The sequence below is a fragment of the Alternaria postmessia genome (assembly GCF_024291825.1).
Source record: "Alternaria postmessia strain BMP 2775 chromosome Unknown scaffold_37, whole genome shotgun sequence".
Lineage (NCBI taxonomy): Eukaryota > Fungi > Ascomycota > Dothideomycetes > Pleosporales > Pleosporaceae > Alternaria > Alternaria postmessia.
In genome coordinates this window covers 133,027-151,945 of record NW_026260110.1, presented here as the reverse complement: position 1 = coordinate 151,945, position 18,919 = coordinate 133,027, and the positions used below count along the sequence as shown (strand labels likewise).

Genomic DNA, 18,919 nt, shown 5'->3' with positions numbered 1-18,919 from the left:
CCTGTCTCGCGACCTACCCTTGTAGTGCGGAGGTCTGTGCATACAGGTTTGCGGGCCCACTTTAATACTTTCGTCGCGAACTTCTTCGTTGCCGCTTCCTGTCGCAAAACTTCCTACGGCGCCGACATGAAGATTTCCACGGGCAACGTACCGGTCTACACCATCAGTGGCAGCGAGGCGCGCCCGCTTCCAGAGTGGCTGATCCGGAAAAGAAAGCGCAGTCTCAAGAATGACCCCGAATTCGCAAACCGCGTGGATTTGCTGCAAGATTTCGAGTTTGAGGAAGCCAGCCAGTGTGTCCGTGTGAGCGAGGATGGAGACTGGGTTATGAGCACAGGCACATACAAGCCTCAAATACACGTCCACTATCTCCCTCATCTGTCGCTTTCCTTCGCAAGACACACCAATACTCTTGTACGTTCTTTCCGAGCTACACACGTCATGCACTGACTTTTCGCAGAACCAAACCTTCCACCTCCTCTCCTCCGACGCTACCAAGAGCGTACATCTCCAGCAAGATCGATGCATCGAGTTCCACACCGGTGGGGGTCTCCACTATGCGAGCCGCATACCACGTTATGGTCGCGACCTTATCTACGACCGAAGATCCGCTGAGTGTCTGGTACCGTCCGTTGGTGTGAATGCAGACGGAATGGGCGAGTGCTTCAGACTGAACCTGGAAGTTGGGCGCTTCATGAGGAGTTATGAGATTGACGTGGGTGGGGACGACGTGACGACAGTTGGAGGTGGTGCTCTCCAGGGTGGCATCGACGCTGGTGCAGTCAACACCGGTGCCATTGCCGAACAATCGCACGGTCTCCTAGCCTTCGGCACTTCCATTGGAACAGTCGAGTACTGGGATTCGCGATCAAGGAACAGGGTGGGTATACTTTCTGCCCCTCCGGATGCATTTGAAGGAAAGTCGGAAATCACAGCTCTAACATTCCCATCATCGGGTTTGGAGGTTGCTGTGGGAGACTCAAACGGCATTGTGCAACTCTATGACCTGCGATCACCGAAACCACTACTAAGGAAAGACCAAGGATACGGTTATCCGATCAAGAACATTATCTACCTCGAGGGCGCGCAGACTGACGAACCTAAAATCTTGACCGCAGATAAGAGGGTAATCAAGATCTGGGATTCAAAGGACGGCACGCCATGGACCTCTGTTGAGCCTTCGGTAGACCTGAACCATGTTGAATGGGTACCAAAGACTGGTATGCTTTTGACGGCGAATGAGGGCAGGCAACAGCATTCCTTCTTCATACCACAGCTCGGCCCAGCGCCAAGATGGTGTCACTTCCTCGACAACATCGTAGAAGAAATGGCCGAAGACCCCAACGACCCCAACGCTTTTGGCAAGGGCGCGTCCGGAGACGTTTACGACAACTTCAAGTTCTTGACGCTCGAGCAGCTCAAGCAGCTATCACTGGATCACCTTGTTGGAACTACAAGTCTCCTGCGACCATACATGCATGGTTTCTTTGTCGCCCAAAAATTGTACGAAGAAGCACGACTCATCTCGAACCCAGACCTGTGGCAAGAGCAGCGCGCCAAGAGCATCGCCGAAAAAATCAGCAAAGAGCGAGAAAGCAGGATTCGCGGCAACAAGAAGGTGGCAGTCAAGGTCAACAGAAAGCTCGCAGAGAGGATGTTGGAAAAACAAGAAGAGCAGGAGCGAAGGAGAGCCAAGCGCGTTCTCAAAAAGGGCGGCGACGACGACATGCTGGAGCCTTCCGCCGCACCTGCTGTCGAAGAACCCGTCAAAGCAGATGGTGTTCTCAACGACCCGCGTTTCGCCAAAATGTTCGAAGATCCCGAGTTCGAGATCGACGAGCAAACCCGCGAATTTCAGCAGCTCAACCCCAGCACCAAGATACCCAAAGGTCTTACTGCGGTCGAACAAGAGGATCTGGAATCGAGAAAGGGCTCGTCAGACGAAGACTCCTCCGACTCCGAAGCCGACAAAGTACGTCCCACCAAGAAGCCACAGCAAAAGGAAGACACGTCGCGCATCTCTTCCGGCAACTACCGCAAAGCCGGTCACCGATCCCAACGCCCTGGCCCCGAAATGGTGGTCTCATCGTCGAACCAACGGAAAGCCGGACCGACTTCCAAGGACAAGACGTTCGGATCGCGTGTCTCCAAACTCAAGGACAGGAAACCTGCGTCGTCTGCGAATACGACGACGGTGGTCGGCGAGAGGGAGATTACGTTTGCGCCGGAGAGGAAGCAGAAGAAAAAACCGGAACAGGAGGGCCAGAGGCATGACCGGAGGAAACAGGGTGACAGGAGGAATGCTAGCAACAATGTCTTCAGGAATATGTAGAGTCTTTGCGATGCTTGTGGGTAAGATGGAAATGAGTTTGTTAGAGATGAATGATACCCTTATCAAATCACGACTATGTTCCATTCATTATGTGATGGCAGATAGGGAATTTTTTTATGCACCAGCTGAGCCATAAACGTTATTGGAACGTTGCATTCATAGATGCTTTCAACTAGGAGGACAAAAATTGAGTATATGAAGCCGACCTGTAGTGAGCGCTACCTCACAGTTATAAAACCGAGCCATGTCTGGAAAATGGATCCGACTTAATTGAATACCAGTATATTTATTTCTTTAGTATTCATTTCGTAATGATACTACTCCTGTCATACAGATGCACGAAGTCATCGTGGTGTACATACAATAGTGTAATACCTAGCACATGCCAAGATGGAACAAGTCCACATTTCACTAATCACGTCGGACACGATCACAAACTAGAGTGCGCTTGACCTGGACTCGGACTCCTTGGCGGCCGAATGTACTTCATGTATCAAGTTCGTCTTGTTCTATGACTGATATCAGAATTGTCGATTATTTGTTGGCTTGAACGATATCGTGTAGGTTAGATGTACAGCCAACAAAGAATGGACTTCTACTCCGTGAAACAACCCCATTGGTAATGGAAGAGATGATAAAAATTTCTGAAGCGAATGACCTTGTGCATGAGTTGTTAGATAGCCTAGGGAAGCTGTCATTGTTCCAAGCCCTGACCAGACGAAGATCGAAGTATTTTCAGAAAATCAGACAAACTCATATTGAAAGAGTTAAATCGATCTATTCCAATTGCTTGTTCGCGGCGTGATTAACGCCCAAACAAAGCCTACGCCATGTCAATGTACCCCGTTATGTGTCAAGTTCACATAACATCGCCTCTATATATGCCGATCCCGTTGTCTTGTCCAGGCGGGATTTCTCGTTCTTCAACTCAAGATCGAACTTCAAGTCGATGGTATCTCTTGTGTTTTATTCTTTTTTCTGGTGAGCATTCTTACTCAGCAGACTGCTTGTTCATCATGGTGTAGGCAGCGAATGCAAGAGCACCACCGAGGAGGATGATGGCGTAAAGGCCGACACCAGTCGAGGCACCGTCGGTGGTGGTAGCGGTTGAGCCGGGCTGTGCGTAGCTCTTGGGCTTTGGGTCACCCTCCTGTATCACTCATCAGCAAAACTGGTCTTCGAGTAGTACGTAACGAACGGTGCGTTTCTTGTCCGCAGACTGCGGAATTGTTCCGAGGTACTTCCATTTCCCTCGGCCGACATCCTGCGGAGGTCCACGGTACAAGAAAGACGTCCTGAATGGAGCTGTGTGTCTAGAGAAGGGATTGGGAGAGTATGGAGAAGTATGGGGGTTTCGTACCTGGCGCTTCAGGTTTCCGACGAGCAGACCGTCGAGGATCTCGCGGGCTTCATCTGAGTGACCGACATCCTCGAATGCCTCTGTTGAGTCCTGGCCTCCGACATCGAGCAGAACTTCCTCACCACCTCTGTAGACATGTTAGCGCTTGCTCTTGTATCATTCGCGTGGTAAAGCCAGGAGCGGGGCTTTTTTGCGATAACGGGAGTGCGAATGCCGAGGTGCATTGCGCGGCGTGCGAGGCAGCAACGTACGGGTGCTCATCTACGAAGCTTGATGCATTGTAGACCTTGTCGTGAACAACAATGTACAGGTCCTTCTTGGTGTTGTGCTCCGAGACGTCGGAGTAGGTGAATTCCTTGTCGGCCATTGTGGAGTTGTGTAGGAAATGCGAAACGTGTTCCAAAGTAGCAGATTCGAGACGAGCGTATTGCTGCGTGGGCCGAGGCGAGTATAGGACGTTGAAAGGAAAGCGCGAGAGTCGTGGGGCTTTGGAGGTGAGGTGTCAGGTCAGAAAGAAACGGCGGATAAGAAGTTGTGGTCGTAGCGGGATTAGCTCTAGCTCTCAGTTTAGGCGTATTAGGCGTAGGAGAGGGTTGTGCTCGCAGTCAAATTGCGACTCACCGATTGGCTGTCTGGCGCCTCACTCACCGACGTTCCCGAGCTCCGCCAGAACGGGTAAGAAGACCCTGTCTCGTGTTGATGGTGGGGCTGCAGGATTATCGCGGGGCAGTCCTTTCACTCTTTGAGTATCCAATTCCGCTGCTAGTCAAAGTAGTCAAATCATGTCATTGAAATCGCTTGCTATGCTAAAATGATAAGATGCTCATGACCGTTTGCACCTGATCTCACCATGGTAAACTGCCATCACGAACCCAGGACCTTCACCCTCATCCACTCGCTCGTACCAACCCCAAGATTTAACCCGTTCAATGCCCACCACCTCCTAACAGCATCTCCCCGTGCCCCTTCTACACCGTCCTCTAATGCCTCTTCAATGTCGCATGTTTTGTATTCCACTTTCAAACCGCTGCGCTTCCACCACTCAAGTACATCGGCATGGCCCATCTTGGTTGGTCCGACGAGAACTTGGTTGTCGAAGAGAATCTTTTCGCCGCGGAGTTTGCGCCAGTAATCTAGAATATGTGTGTGACCATGAGTTGAAGCAACCTTGGCTATCGTGTCTTCGTGCGAGAAGGGAATGCCAGATTCTACCCAGAAGTGGATTGCGGGCAGGCATCCTGATTGTGTTGCGTAAGTTATCGACTTGCCAACCTTGAGAGGCAGGTCGTCTCGATGAGGTTTATTAGGAGCCTGTTCATCGACTGGCGAGGAAGGGACTGAAGGGGCAGTCCTATGACGGCTATGCTCCTTCCACCATTTGAGAACGTGAATGTGACCCTGAGAGCTAGCTTGTTCAAGTGCAGCTTCCGTGTATTTGAGTGATAGGCCAGAATTATACCACCAGTCGAGAGCTTGGACAGAGTTGGCGCGACTTGCATTGTCAATGGCTTCCGCAGAATACTCTTTAGTGAGGAAGGTAGGGGATGTTCTCCAATATTCAAGGATCTCCGTCTTTCCAAACACTGAGGCTTTATGAGGAAGGAATGTGTGTCCAAACGTACTCCAGAAGAGATCCTTGTGGAATTTCTCTAGATGTATGAGAACGGGTACCATGGCAAAGCGCATAATAAGTTCGATGCACATGCGGGAGATGCGCGTGGGACGCTCAGAGTCGAACAGAGCCTTAATTTCAGAATACGGATATGTGAGAAGCGCCCATTCTATCTTCTGCATTTGTGTCTTGGGCCCTTCTTCACTTGTAGCCTGTCGCCACTCTTTCGGCACGGGCAGGTTTGTATGGACATTCAAGGTAGTCGCTAGTTCCCAGTCCTTGGTGAATTCCAGGATAATAGACCAGAGCTCTGGTGGGAGACGGGGTCCCTTGCTTCTCGTAGGTGTCAGTGTGGGGAGGTGGGCAGTAGGCAGTGCGATGGTGCGATCACCGACTGCCATCAAATCGATCTGGGTTTGTATAGATTCATTGAACGCCTTGTGTCCTTCTACCCATGGGTGGTACTTTCGCCCTGAATGGTCAAAGGACCATAGGAACGGAGGAAGGACGCGAATCCAATTCCACTTCCGGCGGATCTTGCTGATCTGCTTCCTCGACATGGGGTTCTCCCACATCAGCGTGGACATTCCCGGTATAAGCATTATTTTCTTCGACACATTCCAGCTGCGTAGAATCTTCAAATGCAGGTTCGTTGTGAAACCGTGAAGCATGCGGGCGAGGTTCTCGGCATCTAGCGGTGCCAGCACCAGCAAGTCGGCCCATGAGCAGTACTCTGCGACGTTGGTCTCTTGGTAGTCGGCATGTTGCCACTCAGGCGTCGTGTCCTTTTCAGGGTCATACGTGTGCCAGACGGGCTCGAGCTGGGGCGGGACAGTCGTATGGGTCGTGGACGGGAAGTCCTTGCATGCGATGATCTTCAACGAGACATGCTGGAGGCGATGCAGGCGCGCGACGATGGAGCAGCCAAAGCGGAAGGCAGAGGGGTCGGTTAGGGCGACGAGGACGTTTAGCGTGCGCGCGGGTGTTTGCGGGGACATTGATGAGGAGGTCAAGTGCGGTGTTGGAGTCGCTGTAGGGCTGTTCACGTCGAGGTGTTAGACCGCCATTGGCCGTCGCCCCACTGTGTCCATCTTCCTTCGCGGCTTATCTTATCTGATGTTGCTGCTAGGCATCCCTGCACAAGTCAGGTACACTGGGAGGGCGGAGGCATGGAGACGCGAGCACCTGGCACGGTATTTAGGCCAGTAGGTAAAAAGGGCCGACGGAGTCGCATGTACGCGTCAAACATCAATTAATTCCATGGTTGATGCATCGCTGTCGCATCTACTCGTCAGAGACTTGGCAGCAATTTTCTGGTCAAACACTTTTCCAACAGCAAAGATTAGCGCCGAAGACTACGTGCCGTGCACATCTATCACGTGAGCGGACACCGAACATCGGGTATCGTGGGGAAGGACTGGCGATTGGGTTCCGCGGAACGGCGAGGACAGGCGTACCGTACTTTCGTCACGAGCAAGTGTCAAACATGTCACGGCTGGTGTGAGGGAGTCGATGGTGTCGAGGTGTCGAGGGAGCTGCTGTGTGTGGGAGGTGAGACGGTGAAGAGGTTTATTGTTCACGTTCGTCGGTCGTCAAACAATAAACAAGCAGATGATCATCTCTCCCGCGTCTGCTGAGACGCACTTCTTGGTTCGGCGTTCAGCAGCCACACGCTGGGCGCATCTCACCGATGACGTAACCTCGTCTTTCGTGTTAATTCCCGCCGCGCCGCGAGATGGAAGTGGGTCGCAGGCGATGGAATTTATCGAGAAGACCATGTTAGGGGCAACATCCGCTATGCCCGTCGCGGCCTAAATCGACGATCGCAGACTGTGTGAGCGACTACGCTCAGATCCTCCATGATCGACATTTGAAGGCGCATCAAGCCATTCAAGTGTCTGTCGGGCCCTTGATGGCAGTCATCCATCTCATCAACTAGACGGTGACGCGCTGCCTGGCTTGCCGTTTTGTCTGCACCAGTGTACCAGTGCAGCTTAGGAGAAAGCCTGATTGCCGTCGGTCGTCTTCTCTTCTTCTGTCGCTTTCCCCCGTTTTAGAGCCTCGCACTTACTGCTACTCGACGATCTAGAATTCGCCCCTCTCACGCCAGCCCTGCTGGAGATCTCCCACAGCAGCACCTCTTCTGCCAACTTCATGAGGCTGCTAGGCCCGCCCAACACCCACCTCTGACAAAAAGAACGAGACTCCTATTAGGGACTGTCCACGCTATCGCCACCTGTTTCCCGGTCCCTGCATAACGCCAAGTCACTTTGCGTGCCGATGAGCGAAGCCTCCAATAAATCTACACCTCACGATAGCGACCGCTACCCTCCCATGGACGCCTGAAGGCACAAGCCGACCGTGTGTGGGTGCCTTTATTCCTAGCGACCGTAGCCAGGCCATCTGGAGCCTTCTAGTTCTGCCAGCGGCGTTCACGCGTTTCGACGACTCCGAGCTCCATGTCTCAATCACCCAAGCAGACCCCCAACTCTGGCCCTTCTGTACAAGACGATGGTCGCTTCAACTTCTCCACCGTGTCGCCTGTGCCGGAGGAGCCATGCACCCCCGATGCCGGCACAAAGACGACCGACTTCGCTTCTTTGCCACCGTCTAATGCTGCACATGCGGCTCTTAGCAACGAGGCAGCTTCAAGCGCCTTGAGCCCCTCTGCGACCGACCGAGTCTTTCCTATACGCAGCGCCATCAGCGTCGACCCTACCCCCACCCCCAAGGGCGGTCATTCACAGGGTGACTACTTCCACCCATATTCAAGGACCAACGACTCGCGCTTCACGAGCGACTCGCGTAGGGCATCGCAGGGCTCCACCACCTCACAGTCATCACATGCCTCACAACGCAATTGGAGTTTGCGCCACGGAGGGAACAAGCCTGATGCGGGTTCCGACACCCAGCGTTCGTCTCTCAAATCAAGCCAAAGAGGTGACAGCTCGCGGATGGCCGCCCCCGTCCTGCCCCCACAACTGTTCAACGACCTGTCATCAACAAAGTCAGGTGGAAGCGCACAGAATGGCAGTCAATCGCCAGGTTCCAAGGCCGAGCGTGCACCGTCGATTGGAGGCGCTTCCGCTAGGAGCGGTATAAGCAGCCTGGATATGGGCGGTCTGGTAACACACCGGTTCAAGCACGTCACGACCGAAGGGGGCCACATGGTCATAACAGGTCGTGAGGGCGATACCCTGCAGCGCTGCGAGGATGAGCCCATCCATCTTCCGGGTGCCGTGCAAGGCTTCGGCCTGCTGCTGGCACTGCAGGATGATCCTGAAGGGAGTCTGCTAGTGCGCGTCGTAAGTGAGAACTCTAAGCGCATTCTTGGGCGTACCCCAAAGGAACTTTTCGCATTAGAGAGCTTCACAGACATTCTCTCCGAAGAGCAAGCCGACAACCTTTTGGACCACATCGACTTCATCAAAGACGAAGACTCCGACGTTACGTCCAACGGGCCCGAAGTCTTTACCATGTCGATCAAAGTAGCTGGCTATAATAGAACGCGCAAGTTATGGTGTGCAATCCACATGAACGAGTCCAACCCTGGGCTTGTCATCTGCGAGTTCGAGCTTGAAGAGGATCCATTGTATCCCCTGGTTCCACCTAACGACCTCACGCCAGAGCTGCCGGAAGATACTTTGTCCAGCCAGCCTACGGCCGAGGAACTGCTTGAAAGTACAGAAATCAAGAGTAAACCCCTGCGGGTCCTACGCAGTGCGCGGAAACGAAAGGGCGAGGCTGCCGCCATGGAGGTTTTCAACATAATGTCTCAGGTTCAAGAGCAACTGGCCGCAGCGCCATCATTGGAAAAGTTCTTAAAGGTTCTTGTCGGTGTGGTCAAGGAGTTGACTGGCTTCCACCGCGTCATGATATATCAATTCGACCAAACGTTCAACGGCCGTGTCGTCACCGAACTTGTTGACCCTCGCGCGACCAAAGATCTCTACAAAGGCTTAAATTTCCCTGCCTCTGATATTCCAAAGCAGGCTCGAGAGCTATACAAGCTCAACAAGGTACGTATGCTCTACGATCGCGACCTAACAACCGCAAGGCTTGTATGTCGCACCGCCGAAGACTTAGAGAGCCCTCTCGATCTCACCCACTCGTATCTTCGCGCCATGTCTCCTATTCATCTCAAGTACCTAGCGAACATGGCTGTAAGATCCTCAATGTCCATCTCCATCAACGCCTTCAGTGAGCTGTGGGGTCTTATCGCCTGTCACTCATATGGGCCACGCGGTATGCGAGTGTCATTTCCTATACGCAAGATGTGTCGCATGGTCGGCGATGCAGCGTCTCGAAACATTGAAAGATTATCGTATGCTTCTAGACTGCAGGCTAGGAAGCTCATCAACACCGTACCGACGCAACACAACCCTTCCGGATACATCATCGCCTCTTCTGATGATCTCCTGAAACTGTTCGACGCTGATTTTGGTTTATTGTCCATCCGAGACGAGACGAAGATTCTTGGCGTCCTGGAAAACTCACAAGAAGCTTTAGCCATGTTGGAATATCTCAGGATGAGGAAAATTCAGTCGGTCATGACTTCCATAGATATTGTCTCGGACTTCCCCGATCTGCGATATCCCCCTGGGTTCCATATCATAGCGGGCATGCTCATCGTTCCTTTGTCGGTAGATGGCGAGGACTTCATTGTCTTCTTCAGGAAGGGTCAACTGAAGGAGGTGAAATGGGCTGGTAATCCATATGAGAAGTTCATAAAAGAAGGTACCGAGGGCTACCTAGAGCCCCGGAAGAGTTTCAAGACATGGTCCGAGACTGTTGTTGGAAAATGCCGCGAATGGACAGAAGAAGAGATCGAGACCGCCTCAGTACTTTGCTTGGTCTACGGAAAGTTCATAGAAGTCTGGAGACAGAAAGAAGCCGCCCTTCAGAGCAGTCAACTGACCCGATTGTTGCTGGCGAACTCGGCACATGAAGTACGTACACCGCTCAATGCAATCATCAACTACCTTGAGATAGCATTAGAGGGCGCTTTGGATACGGAAACGCGAGAGAACCTTTCGAGATCGCACTCGGCATCCAAATCTCTTATCTACGTAATCAACGATTTGCTCGACTTAACCAAGACGGAGGAGGGCGGACCACTCATTAAGGGGGAGTCGTTCGATTTCAGGGAAACAATCAAAGAGGCTACAGATATGTTCCGAAATGATGCCAAACGGAAGAACATTGCTTACGAAGTTATCGAACACCCGGGCCTGCCTACTCTGTGTATCGGAGATCAACGCCGAATCCGCCAAGCAATATCAAATATCACTGCGAATGCGATTCAGAACACCACTCAAGGAAGCGTCAAAGTAGAGGTGTATCTTGCAGCAAAACCGAGCAAAGATCACGTGGAGGTGGAGATTGCAGTATCAGATACAGGTGTTGGCATGAGCCAGAAGAAGCTCGATCAACTGTTCTATGACCTGGAACAAGTCCAGTCCGAGCCCACTTCCATGCTAGAAGATGCTCTTGTGCCGGACAAGAAGCAGATCGCAGAACAAGGCGAGAAGTCAACATTAGGTCTTGGTTTGGCAGTCGTTGGGCGCATCATCAGAAACATGAACGGTCAATTAAGATTGCGATCAGAAGAAGGTAAAGGCACAAGATTCGTCATACAGTTTCCGTTCGACCTTCCAGATGCCGAGGTCGAAGCTGTATCGACAGCAGAGGCTTCGCCAGCTGGCAGCATCACGCCTCAACCTGACGGTGTACTCTCGAGCATCCTACCTGGCCCTGAGGATGGTGAGCGAACTCTGATTGCACCGAGCCTTTCACGCCACACTTCCGATAGTGAGTCGAAAGACACTTCGAACGGTGTGGTGATACGAAGGTCGAGTGCGGAGAGTTTGACAAGTAAAACTAGTCTACGCAGCTTCAAGAGCGGCTCAAGCCAGAGAAGTGACGTGGACAGACTTATTGACGCTATACAAGAGCCGCACATGATTGGCAGAGGCGATGCCAGTCCTGGAGCACGTTCACTGAGACCTACTTTGACGAAACGCAACAGCCTTGAGCCTGCCGCTCCACGCATGAGGTCTAGGAGTCTCGAACACATCAGCAGTCAGTCTGTTGTTCCTCCACACAAGAGAAGCATGAATTCTGAACATCCTGGCGAGGAAAGCGTTGGCGGTTCCGGTGCTCCTATCACGGCATTGAAGATACCTGATCCAGGCGGCGATAGCCCGATAGATCCTCGGCCAAAACCTGGAAGCGTACTTGGAGAAGTACAGGGCGATACGCCTATCGAGCCTTCTGCTGAACCGGAGAAGCTGACTGTGGATCACATGCGCGTACTTGTTGCTGAAGACGACCCGGTGAACAGTCGAATCGTGAAAAAGCGATTGGAAAAGCTTGGGCACAAGGTTCACCTTACCGTCAATGGCGAAGAGTGTTCGTCGGCGTACTGCGATAATTCAAAAGACATCGATGTTGTCTTGATGGATATGCAAGTTAGTACAGTGTGTTCCAGACTATGTTGTTTATGCTAATATCTGTGAAGATGCCAATTGTCGACGGACTCACCTCAACCAAGATGATAAGATCATTTGAGAAGCTGCACCACGACATATACTCTGCTCGAGCTGCCCTCTGTGGACGCGTCCCTATCATTGCCGTCTCCGCTTCATTGATCGAGCGCGATCGTCAACAATATATCGACGCTGGGTTCGATGCATGGATCTTGAAGCCAATCTCTTTCGACCGACTCAACAAACTCATGGCTGCTATCGTTGACACCGACATTCGACACGACTGTCTATACCAACCTGGAGAGTGGGAGAAGGGTGGTTGGTTCCATAGCGGAAAGCACAGCGCTGACGAAGCCGACACCAAACCATCGGGCGAAGCGCCCATGCCCAACCCTTCAGAAGAGGTGGATGAAGCGATCATGCGATCGGAAGACCCAATGGCTGGCGAAGAAAATGAAGGAGGCGATATCCCTGATGAACAAGAACGACTTTTGCAGAATCAGGAAGAGGGAAAGACCGAACCACCACCTGAAGACGCCTCCGAACCCCCAGCTTGAGACACTTGTAAGACATGTATTTGATCATGTGTGTTAACATCCTACTGCTGCCCGTCCATCGCTCCAGCGCATGTCGGTCCACCCGCAACATGCGACACCTGCCACCCATTGCCGTTGCCTGGCGATGCGCCCGACGCGGAACGGTGTCACAGTCTTCCTTTCTCTGAGCGCCTCCACGACCCTGTGTGACGGTGTCCCAGGTCTCGTCGGTCCGCGCATACCTTTTCGTCCTATACATATATTTTTACTGCTTTTTCACGGTCTGGCGGCATAGTTAGGTATTGGCCTGCAAGCATTGAAGGGGTTTGGAAGCGTGTGTCATTTCATTAGGTGCAACATAGAGCCAGGGTCTCCGATGTTTAGATGGCATACGGCGATGGTGCAGACATGTTTTATTCTTATAGCATACGTCTGCGGCAAAGAGCGCTTCTGTTGCAAGGACGGAATATGACGCAGAAGGTGGAGCGTAGTAGTAGGATAGATACGAGGCTAATGAAAGCGTTCAAAAACATGAGACATTGTTAGATCTCTGCAATTTGATGTGATTGCTCGAGATGATCTGCCAAAGATCTTTTTATTTGTACATGACCTGGAAAGAGCTTACCAGGCAAGGTTTTGACGGAGGTTCAAGGAAGACTCCTCAAAGAGCACAGATACTAACTGGTCGGTCAGACTGTAACGAAGAGCGAGTGGGCACAAGTGGCAACAGGCCTTGCTGGGCGCTGGCTGCAAGAACCGGTCTTGTCAGAGGCTAATAGATGCGCAGGAACAAATCCAAACTCCTCGCATCATGACGAATAAGAGAACGATTGAGGCGCGAGGAGGACTATCACGTTGTCACTGCATTGATTGAACCTCCACGCCAGAATTCGTCGAGGTTTGTCAATCAAGAACCAGTATACTTCAAAAGCGGAGGGAAAGGGCAGTGGGTTCTCTTTTGCCATCCATGTAAGGGAAGAGGCACTTGCAAGCCAAGCACGAGACTTCAAGAGAGGTCAGACACGGTAGCTATTGACATTCCAGACATACTGACACTCCTCTCTGATGACGAAAATTAGCCAGATCTTTGAGAACGAGAACGAGAAAGATGGGCGGGAAAAGACCTGGTTGATTCGTGTATGAGCACCAGCTACATAGACACGTAGTGTACGACGGACTGTGTAATATGCTTTTGCATACAACGCACCTTTGGATGTCGATCAATCAGTCAGGCGATGTTCTGATCTTGGAAAAGTTGCAACCTTTACTTCGATCACGAGAACGGTAGAAATTCCGATTCTAATCAACCACCCTGCCTACTACATGAACTCCTATCGTTCCATACATTATCTCAAATATCTGTGGTAGGCAAAAACACTCAAGTTCCCTTGTTCTCCAGGTCGTCTTCTGCATCGCTGTTGGCGCGAAGGGCGACGAGGAAGTCCTTGCTCCAGTGCTTGTCCAGTGCTTTGGTGAAGACGAGCATATTGGTAGCACCGCTACCAAACTCTCTGTTTCAAGAATGGCAAAAGGGCAGCGAACTTTGATGCGGATTGAATGCAAGACTGACAAAACGTGGAGAGCCGACGTATCAGTTCCAGTAGATCGCAGATAGAGGGCAGCTACCAGATTGGGTAGCTTATACAAGAAATACATGTATTCCCGAGCCTATAATCTTCTTGTTCTTAATGTAGCTAATCCAATCGCGCTACTAGAGCGATTATTTTTATGTGTCAAAGATTTCTAGAGGATGGTCATTTTGTTAATCGGTAAGCGGAAGAGGGTGTGTTGGAATACATTGTTCCATGTGACTTGGGCATTGTAGGCGGAACAAAGGAGAGGGTGTCGAGTATGTATTTCAGTTCTTGTAGGTATCATTTCGAGCAAACATGTACGCGTATTGCACTTTATGGCTGATAGTAGGCTCCCAAATCACAATGTGTTATTGCAATAAGCTGATATAGACGCCTTTCCAAAATTTGATGAATTGGCAAGCACCACTGCATTTGTTTCGCAACCTCGTTGTACCTGAAAACGCCCAAATCTTTTTTGGAGACATGCTTAAGCTGAGCATCCCTTGCAAAAAAGCAATTCAAACACGGGACGTCAAGCTTGACCTTGACGTTGCTTGCACTCTAAATGGTCAATGTCTACAACATTGCAGAAACTCACCCAGAGCATGCGCATCGTCGCATCGCGTTGCTTCAGCTACACAATCGTGTGGTTTCTAGTCGCCTCCACCAGATTAGGAAGACTAAAAATACAAAAGTATGGAAGCGTGCCGGGATCCGGACGCTGGAGCTATGACGTCGAAGAAGCAAAAATGGGAGGACTGAAGAGTGTCAAGTGCAAGTTTGACGATGATCGTCATAGTTCCCGAGTCGGCTGTCTCATGTTTCCCACTCAGACTGGTCCAGATCCTAGAGAAAAGTTGACAGGATCGACGTCGTGTTAAATTATCAAATTTCCACCTGCCAGCCTTGCGGAGGATTCCTCAAGAGGGGGCGGATCAGATACCCAAGACGGTGGTCAGAAAAGAACGTTGATGGTGCGCGGGTAGGATGCCGCCAGACGGGAGATGGACCGTCTACCGCGGCCGTAGGGGTATGCTTGTTTTGTGCGGCTTGTGCTTTGCATGGCCATTACTCGTAGACTCTTAGGGACTTGTATGAGTTGTTCGTGCAACGTTGGTTTTGTAGCTTCTAAGCGAGTTTGCTGGCAGTTGTTGAGTGATGCCGTGCCTCCTGACTTCTACACTCAATGTTGTTGCGATTGTCCGTTTATGGACGCATGACCTGCTGCTGTCTTGGGTGCTTTGGGCTGTATCTTCGCTTTTGTGCAACGGCAAGCTGCATGCGTGGAAGCAGACGTGCATGGCGTGTTTCATGAAGGCAAAGGTTGAGTCTATCGTGACGCTGTGCTCTGCGGCAAGCGATGTTGCGAAGGACTGGTGATAAGCGCCAAGTGAGGCATACGATTTGGCCTGGAGGAGGCTGACCGGCGACTAGTGGTTTCCTCTAGGGCTCAGGATTAACATGGAATCGCCCATCGATATGCAACACTTTTACCCTGCATTGATGTTTCCACGGCGCCGAAGGCAAAGGGGACGGTTGCGCGGTCAACGCAAGGCGATCTGTCGGCGGGCATGGAGGAAGTGGGGGGAGAGCCGCGGGTCAAGGTGTCAGCGACCAAGGAAGATACGAACATGTCGACCAGGAAGGAGCGATAGTATGGCAGATACAAGTATAGATGCGCAAAGCGCGGATGATTCCGTAGACTGGTGAGGTTAGTCAGAACAGCGTGTCGCAGTGTGTGGCAGTACTGTTGGACCGGGCGTGGTAGACCAAGGGCCAAATTCGGCGGCTTCCATTGTATCGTTGTAGCACGCAACATGGAGTGAGAGACGTTAGAGCTACTGCATATCGCGACGCCATTTAGGACTGGTAGACGTCAAACGCGGGCGGTGCATGAGTCGGCGGCCTGTAGACGTCGGCGGCGCAAGGACGTCTTTTTGAAACGGATCTTGGGGTGGAAATTGGACAAGTCCCCCCCCCAGTTAGCCCTGCGACGAGCATGGCGGAACGTTCTTACGGCCAGTGTCTGCTATCTGTGCTTCGAACTTCTGTATCTGTTTCTACCGTTAATTCTCTTTCCACGTCTCCAATCATTGCATCCAGCGCCATTCTCTCACCCTCCCGTTCTGGCTAGACGCGCCCGGCTAGGTGTATTTCCTGGTTCAGGTGTACTTGCAGCCTGCTTGAGGTGTGACGTTCGCTTCAAACCATTGGACACCAGCCCCCGAGCTGTGAGGGCAGCAGTATGGAGTCGTCGTCGTCGTCTAAGAGGTTGACGAAACGAGAGCGCAACGCGCCTCCAATAGCCTATTTGAATAAATCATCGACACTTAAGCGTGCGCCCAGGTAAGTCGAGGCTGTATCTGAGGTCAGAACCACGCTGACTTCGCATCTTCACGTAAAGCGCAGCCAGTTACTTCAACCCGAATCTTGGCGGCACGAGTGCATCCTCCCTCTCGCCTGGAGGCTCGACTGCAATCCGCCGCAGCCCTTCGCTCAAGCCCACTCCGCACCACCCATATGTAGACTATCCCCAGTCGCAGGTTGCCCACCTTCCTCCCGCCTCCGTCGGCAGCCCGTTTAGTCTGAATGCAGTGCAAGAAGCTCTGAACGCATCCTCGAGCGCCTCACCCAACAGCAGCGGTCCACGTAGGCCCGCTGGCCCGCAGCACTCGTACACCGACCAGCCCTCGAACAACCGATATCTACGCCAGAGCCGCTCCTTCAACAACAAGATGGACACGACCACGACCCCGCCAACGACGCAGTCCAACAAGACGAACCGCTACAGCGACGGCAGCGGCGATGCGGCCAAGAAGCGGCTCTCGGGCGGCGCAAAGAAGAAGGGCACCTTCTCCAACTTCATGAGCAGCATGCTGGGCTCGCCGCGCCGCCCGACCATCTCGACGCCCACCAACCCCATGCACGTCACCCACGTTAGCATTGACAACCACACGGGCGAGTACACGGTAGGTGGACTATGTTTGCGCCTGCGTCCAAGTACTAATCGTCTTTAGGGTCTACCCAAGGAATGGCAGCGCATGCTACAGCAGAATGGCATCTCCCAGGAAGAGCAGAAGCAGCACCCCCAAGCTGTCATGGATGTGGTCAACTTCTACAAGGACAACGCTGAGAAGAACGAGGACGATGCCATCTGGGACAAGATGGGCCCTACGCAGCCTCAGGGATATGCGTACCAGGCCAACATCCCCCAGAACGCAAACTATGGCTCTGCGCAGCCACCCCTCAGTCCCCCGCAGAGCCCGCGATTCCCACGGAACGACCTCTCTAGCTTCGAAAACCCCCGTGCGCCCCCTCCAATTCCTCGCAGTATGACCTCGCCCGTTGTTAACCCAGCTCCAGTCAATGTCGCAGCTATGGTCCCCAATCGACCGGCACCCAAGCCTCCGGTTGCTGCTGCTGGATCTACGGCCGCCATGCCTACCAGACCTGCCCCGGCAGCCCCGAGTCCGATCGTCACGCAGCATCAGCCCCCTCGCCAGGAGCATGACGTCCCCCAGCCTGCTTACGCCCACCCATCTCCTTCGGAAAGCCCCAATGGCAGTTCGTCCCGTACCCGATCGAATACCACGGGAGGAGGAACACCGCCACGTTTCGATTCCCCTGCCAGTTCTACCCCGATCTCTCCCGCCCAGCAATACCAGCAGCAACAGCAACAGGCTATGGCCATGGCAACCACAGTACAGCCAAAGGCTCCCCTCGGGAGGAGCGTTAGCCAAAGGGCCCCGCAACCAAACTACGCACCACCCGTCGTCCCTGCGCAATCACAACCCACGCCTCAACAGGTTTTCGCACAGCAATCGGATCCCCAGAACATTCCACTACCATCGCAACAAGCTCGTGTTGGCCCAGCGCCCCGGCCACGTCAAAGGCCTCGGCAGAGCCAGGGACCTGATATTGTGGCCAAGCTCAATGCTATCTGCACAAATGCCGATCCTAGGGAGAGATATCGTAACCTCAGCAAGATCGGCCAGGGCGCTTCTGGTGGTGTTTTCATGGCCTACGAAAATAGTACCAACAAATGCGTAGCCATCAAGCAGATGAACCTTGAGCAGCAGCCCAAGAAGGATCTGATCATCAACGAAATCCTTGTCATGAAAGACAGCAAGCACAAGAACATTGTCAACTTCATGGACAGCTTTTTGCTAAGAGGCGATCTCTGGGTAGTTATGGAGTACATGGAGGGTGGAAGTTTGACAGATGTCGTTACTTTCAACATTATGTCGGAAGGGCAAATAGCTGCTGTGTGCAGAGAAGTGAGTCCGCATACCTCGCTCCAAGAGGTTTACTAACTATTTCAGACATTACACGGCTTGCAACACCTGCACTCCAAGGGCGTTATCCACCGAGACATCAAGTCGGACAACATTTTGCTTTCCCAAGAAGGCAACATCAAGCTAAGTATGTTGAATACAGAATCATGACCGTGAGACAAATCTAACGCATCGTATAGCCGATTTCGGATTCTGCGCGCAAATCAACGAGAGCCACAACAAGCGCACAACCATGGTAGGTACCCCGTACTGGATGGCTCCCGAGGTTGTGACTCGCAAGGAGTACGGCCGAAAGGTTGACATCTGGTCATTGGGTATCATGTCCATTGAGATGATCGAGGGAGAGCCGCCCTACCTAAATGAGAGTCCGTTGCGTGCACTCTGGCTGATCGCTACCAACGGAACACCGACAATCAAGGAAGAGCATGCCTTGTCGCCTGTATTCCGGGACTTCTTGGGCTTCTCGCTGAAGGTTGATCCTGACAAGCGAGCTAGTGCTCACGATCTTCTGGTGGTAAGTTTGCTTCAGCAGTCCACTTATGATAGCCGCTAACGTGAGGCAGCACCCCTTTATCCAGACCGCTGAACCACTAGGCACATTAGCGCCACTGGTGCAATCGGCGAGGAAAGCAAGGGCAGAAGAGAGACGGAAGAAGGGTGGTCTGTGATTTTCTTATTTCATCATGAAAGTCTCTTAACACCGGAACTTAGGTACGGGCAAT

General features: G+C 52.3%; 4 protein-coding genes across 4 annotated transcripts; 3 read left to right on the top strand and 1 right to left on the bottom strand.

Annotated features, from left to right (window-relative positions):
- Window positions 1-126: 126 nt before the first annotated feature.
- J4E82_006392 (uncharacterized protein) lies at window positions 127-2,332 on the top strand (the record flags this gene model as incomplete). Its single annotated transcript, XM_051732649.1, has 2 exons — window positions 127-414; window positions 461-2,332. 2 exons carry the CDS (start codon window positions 127-129, stop codon window positions 2,330-2,332), a joined length of 2,160 nt encoding a protein of 719 aa, XP_051587599.1.
- Window positions 2,333-3,323: 991 nt separating this feature from the next.
- On the bottom strand, window positions 3,324-6,302 carry J4E82_006391 (uncharacterized protein; the record flags this gene model as incomplete). Its single annotated transcript, XM_051732648.1, has 4 exons — window positions 3,324-3,482; window positions 3,693-3,819; window positions 3,944-4,178; window positions 4,598-6,302. 4 exons carry the CDS (start codon window positions 6,300-6,302, stop codon window positions 3,324-3,326), a joined length of 2,226 nt encoding a protein of 741 aa, XP_051587598.1.
- A 1,461-nt stretch (window positions 6,303-7,763) lies between these two features.
- On the top strand, window positions 7,764-12,349 carry J4E82_006390 (uncharacterized protein; the record flags this gene model as incomplete). Its single annotated transcript, XM_051732647.1, has 2 exons — window positions 7,764-11,774; window positions 11,825-12,349. The coding sequence occupies 2 exons, from the start codon at window positions 7,764-7,766 to the stop codon at window positions 12,347-12,349; spliced, it is 4,536 nt and encodes a 1,511-aa protein (XP_051587597.1).
- A 3,798-nt stretch (window positions 12,350-16,147) lies between these two features.
- On the top strand, window positions 16,148-18,865 carry J4E82_006389 (uncharacterized protein; the record flags this gene model as incomplete). The annotated part of the gene is made up of 6 exons (XM_051732646.1): window positions 16,148-16,248; window positions 16,307-16,871; window positions 16,920-18,179; window positions 18,225-18,324; window positions 18,377-18,711; window positions 18,761-18,865. 6 exons carry the CDS (start codon window positions 16,148-16,150, stop codon window positions 18,863-18,865), a joined length of 2,466 nt encoding a protein of 821 aa, XP_051587596.1.
- Between the last annotated feature and the right edge of the window lie 54 nt (window positions 18,866-18,919).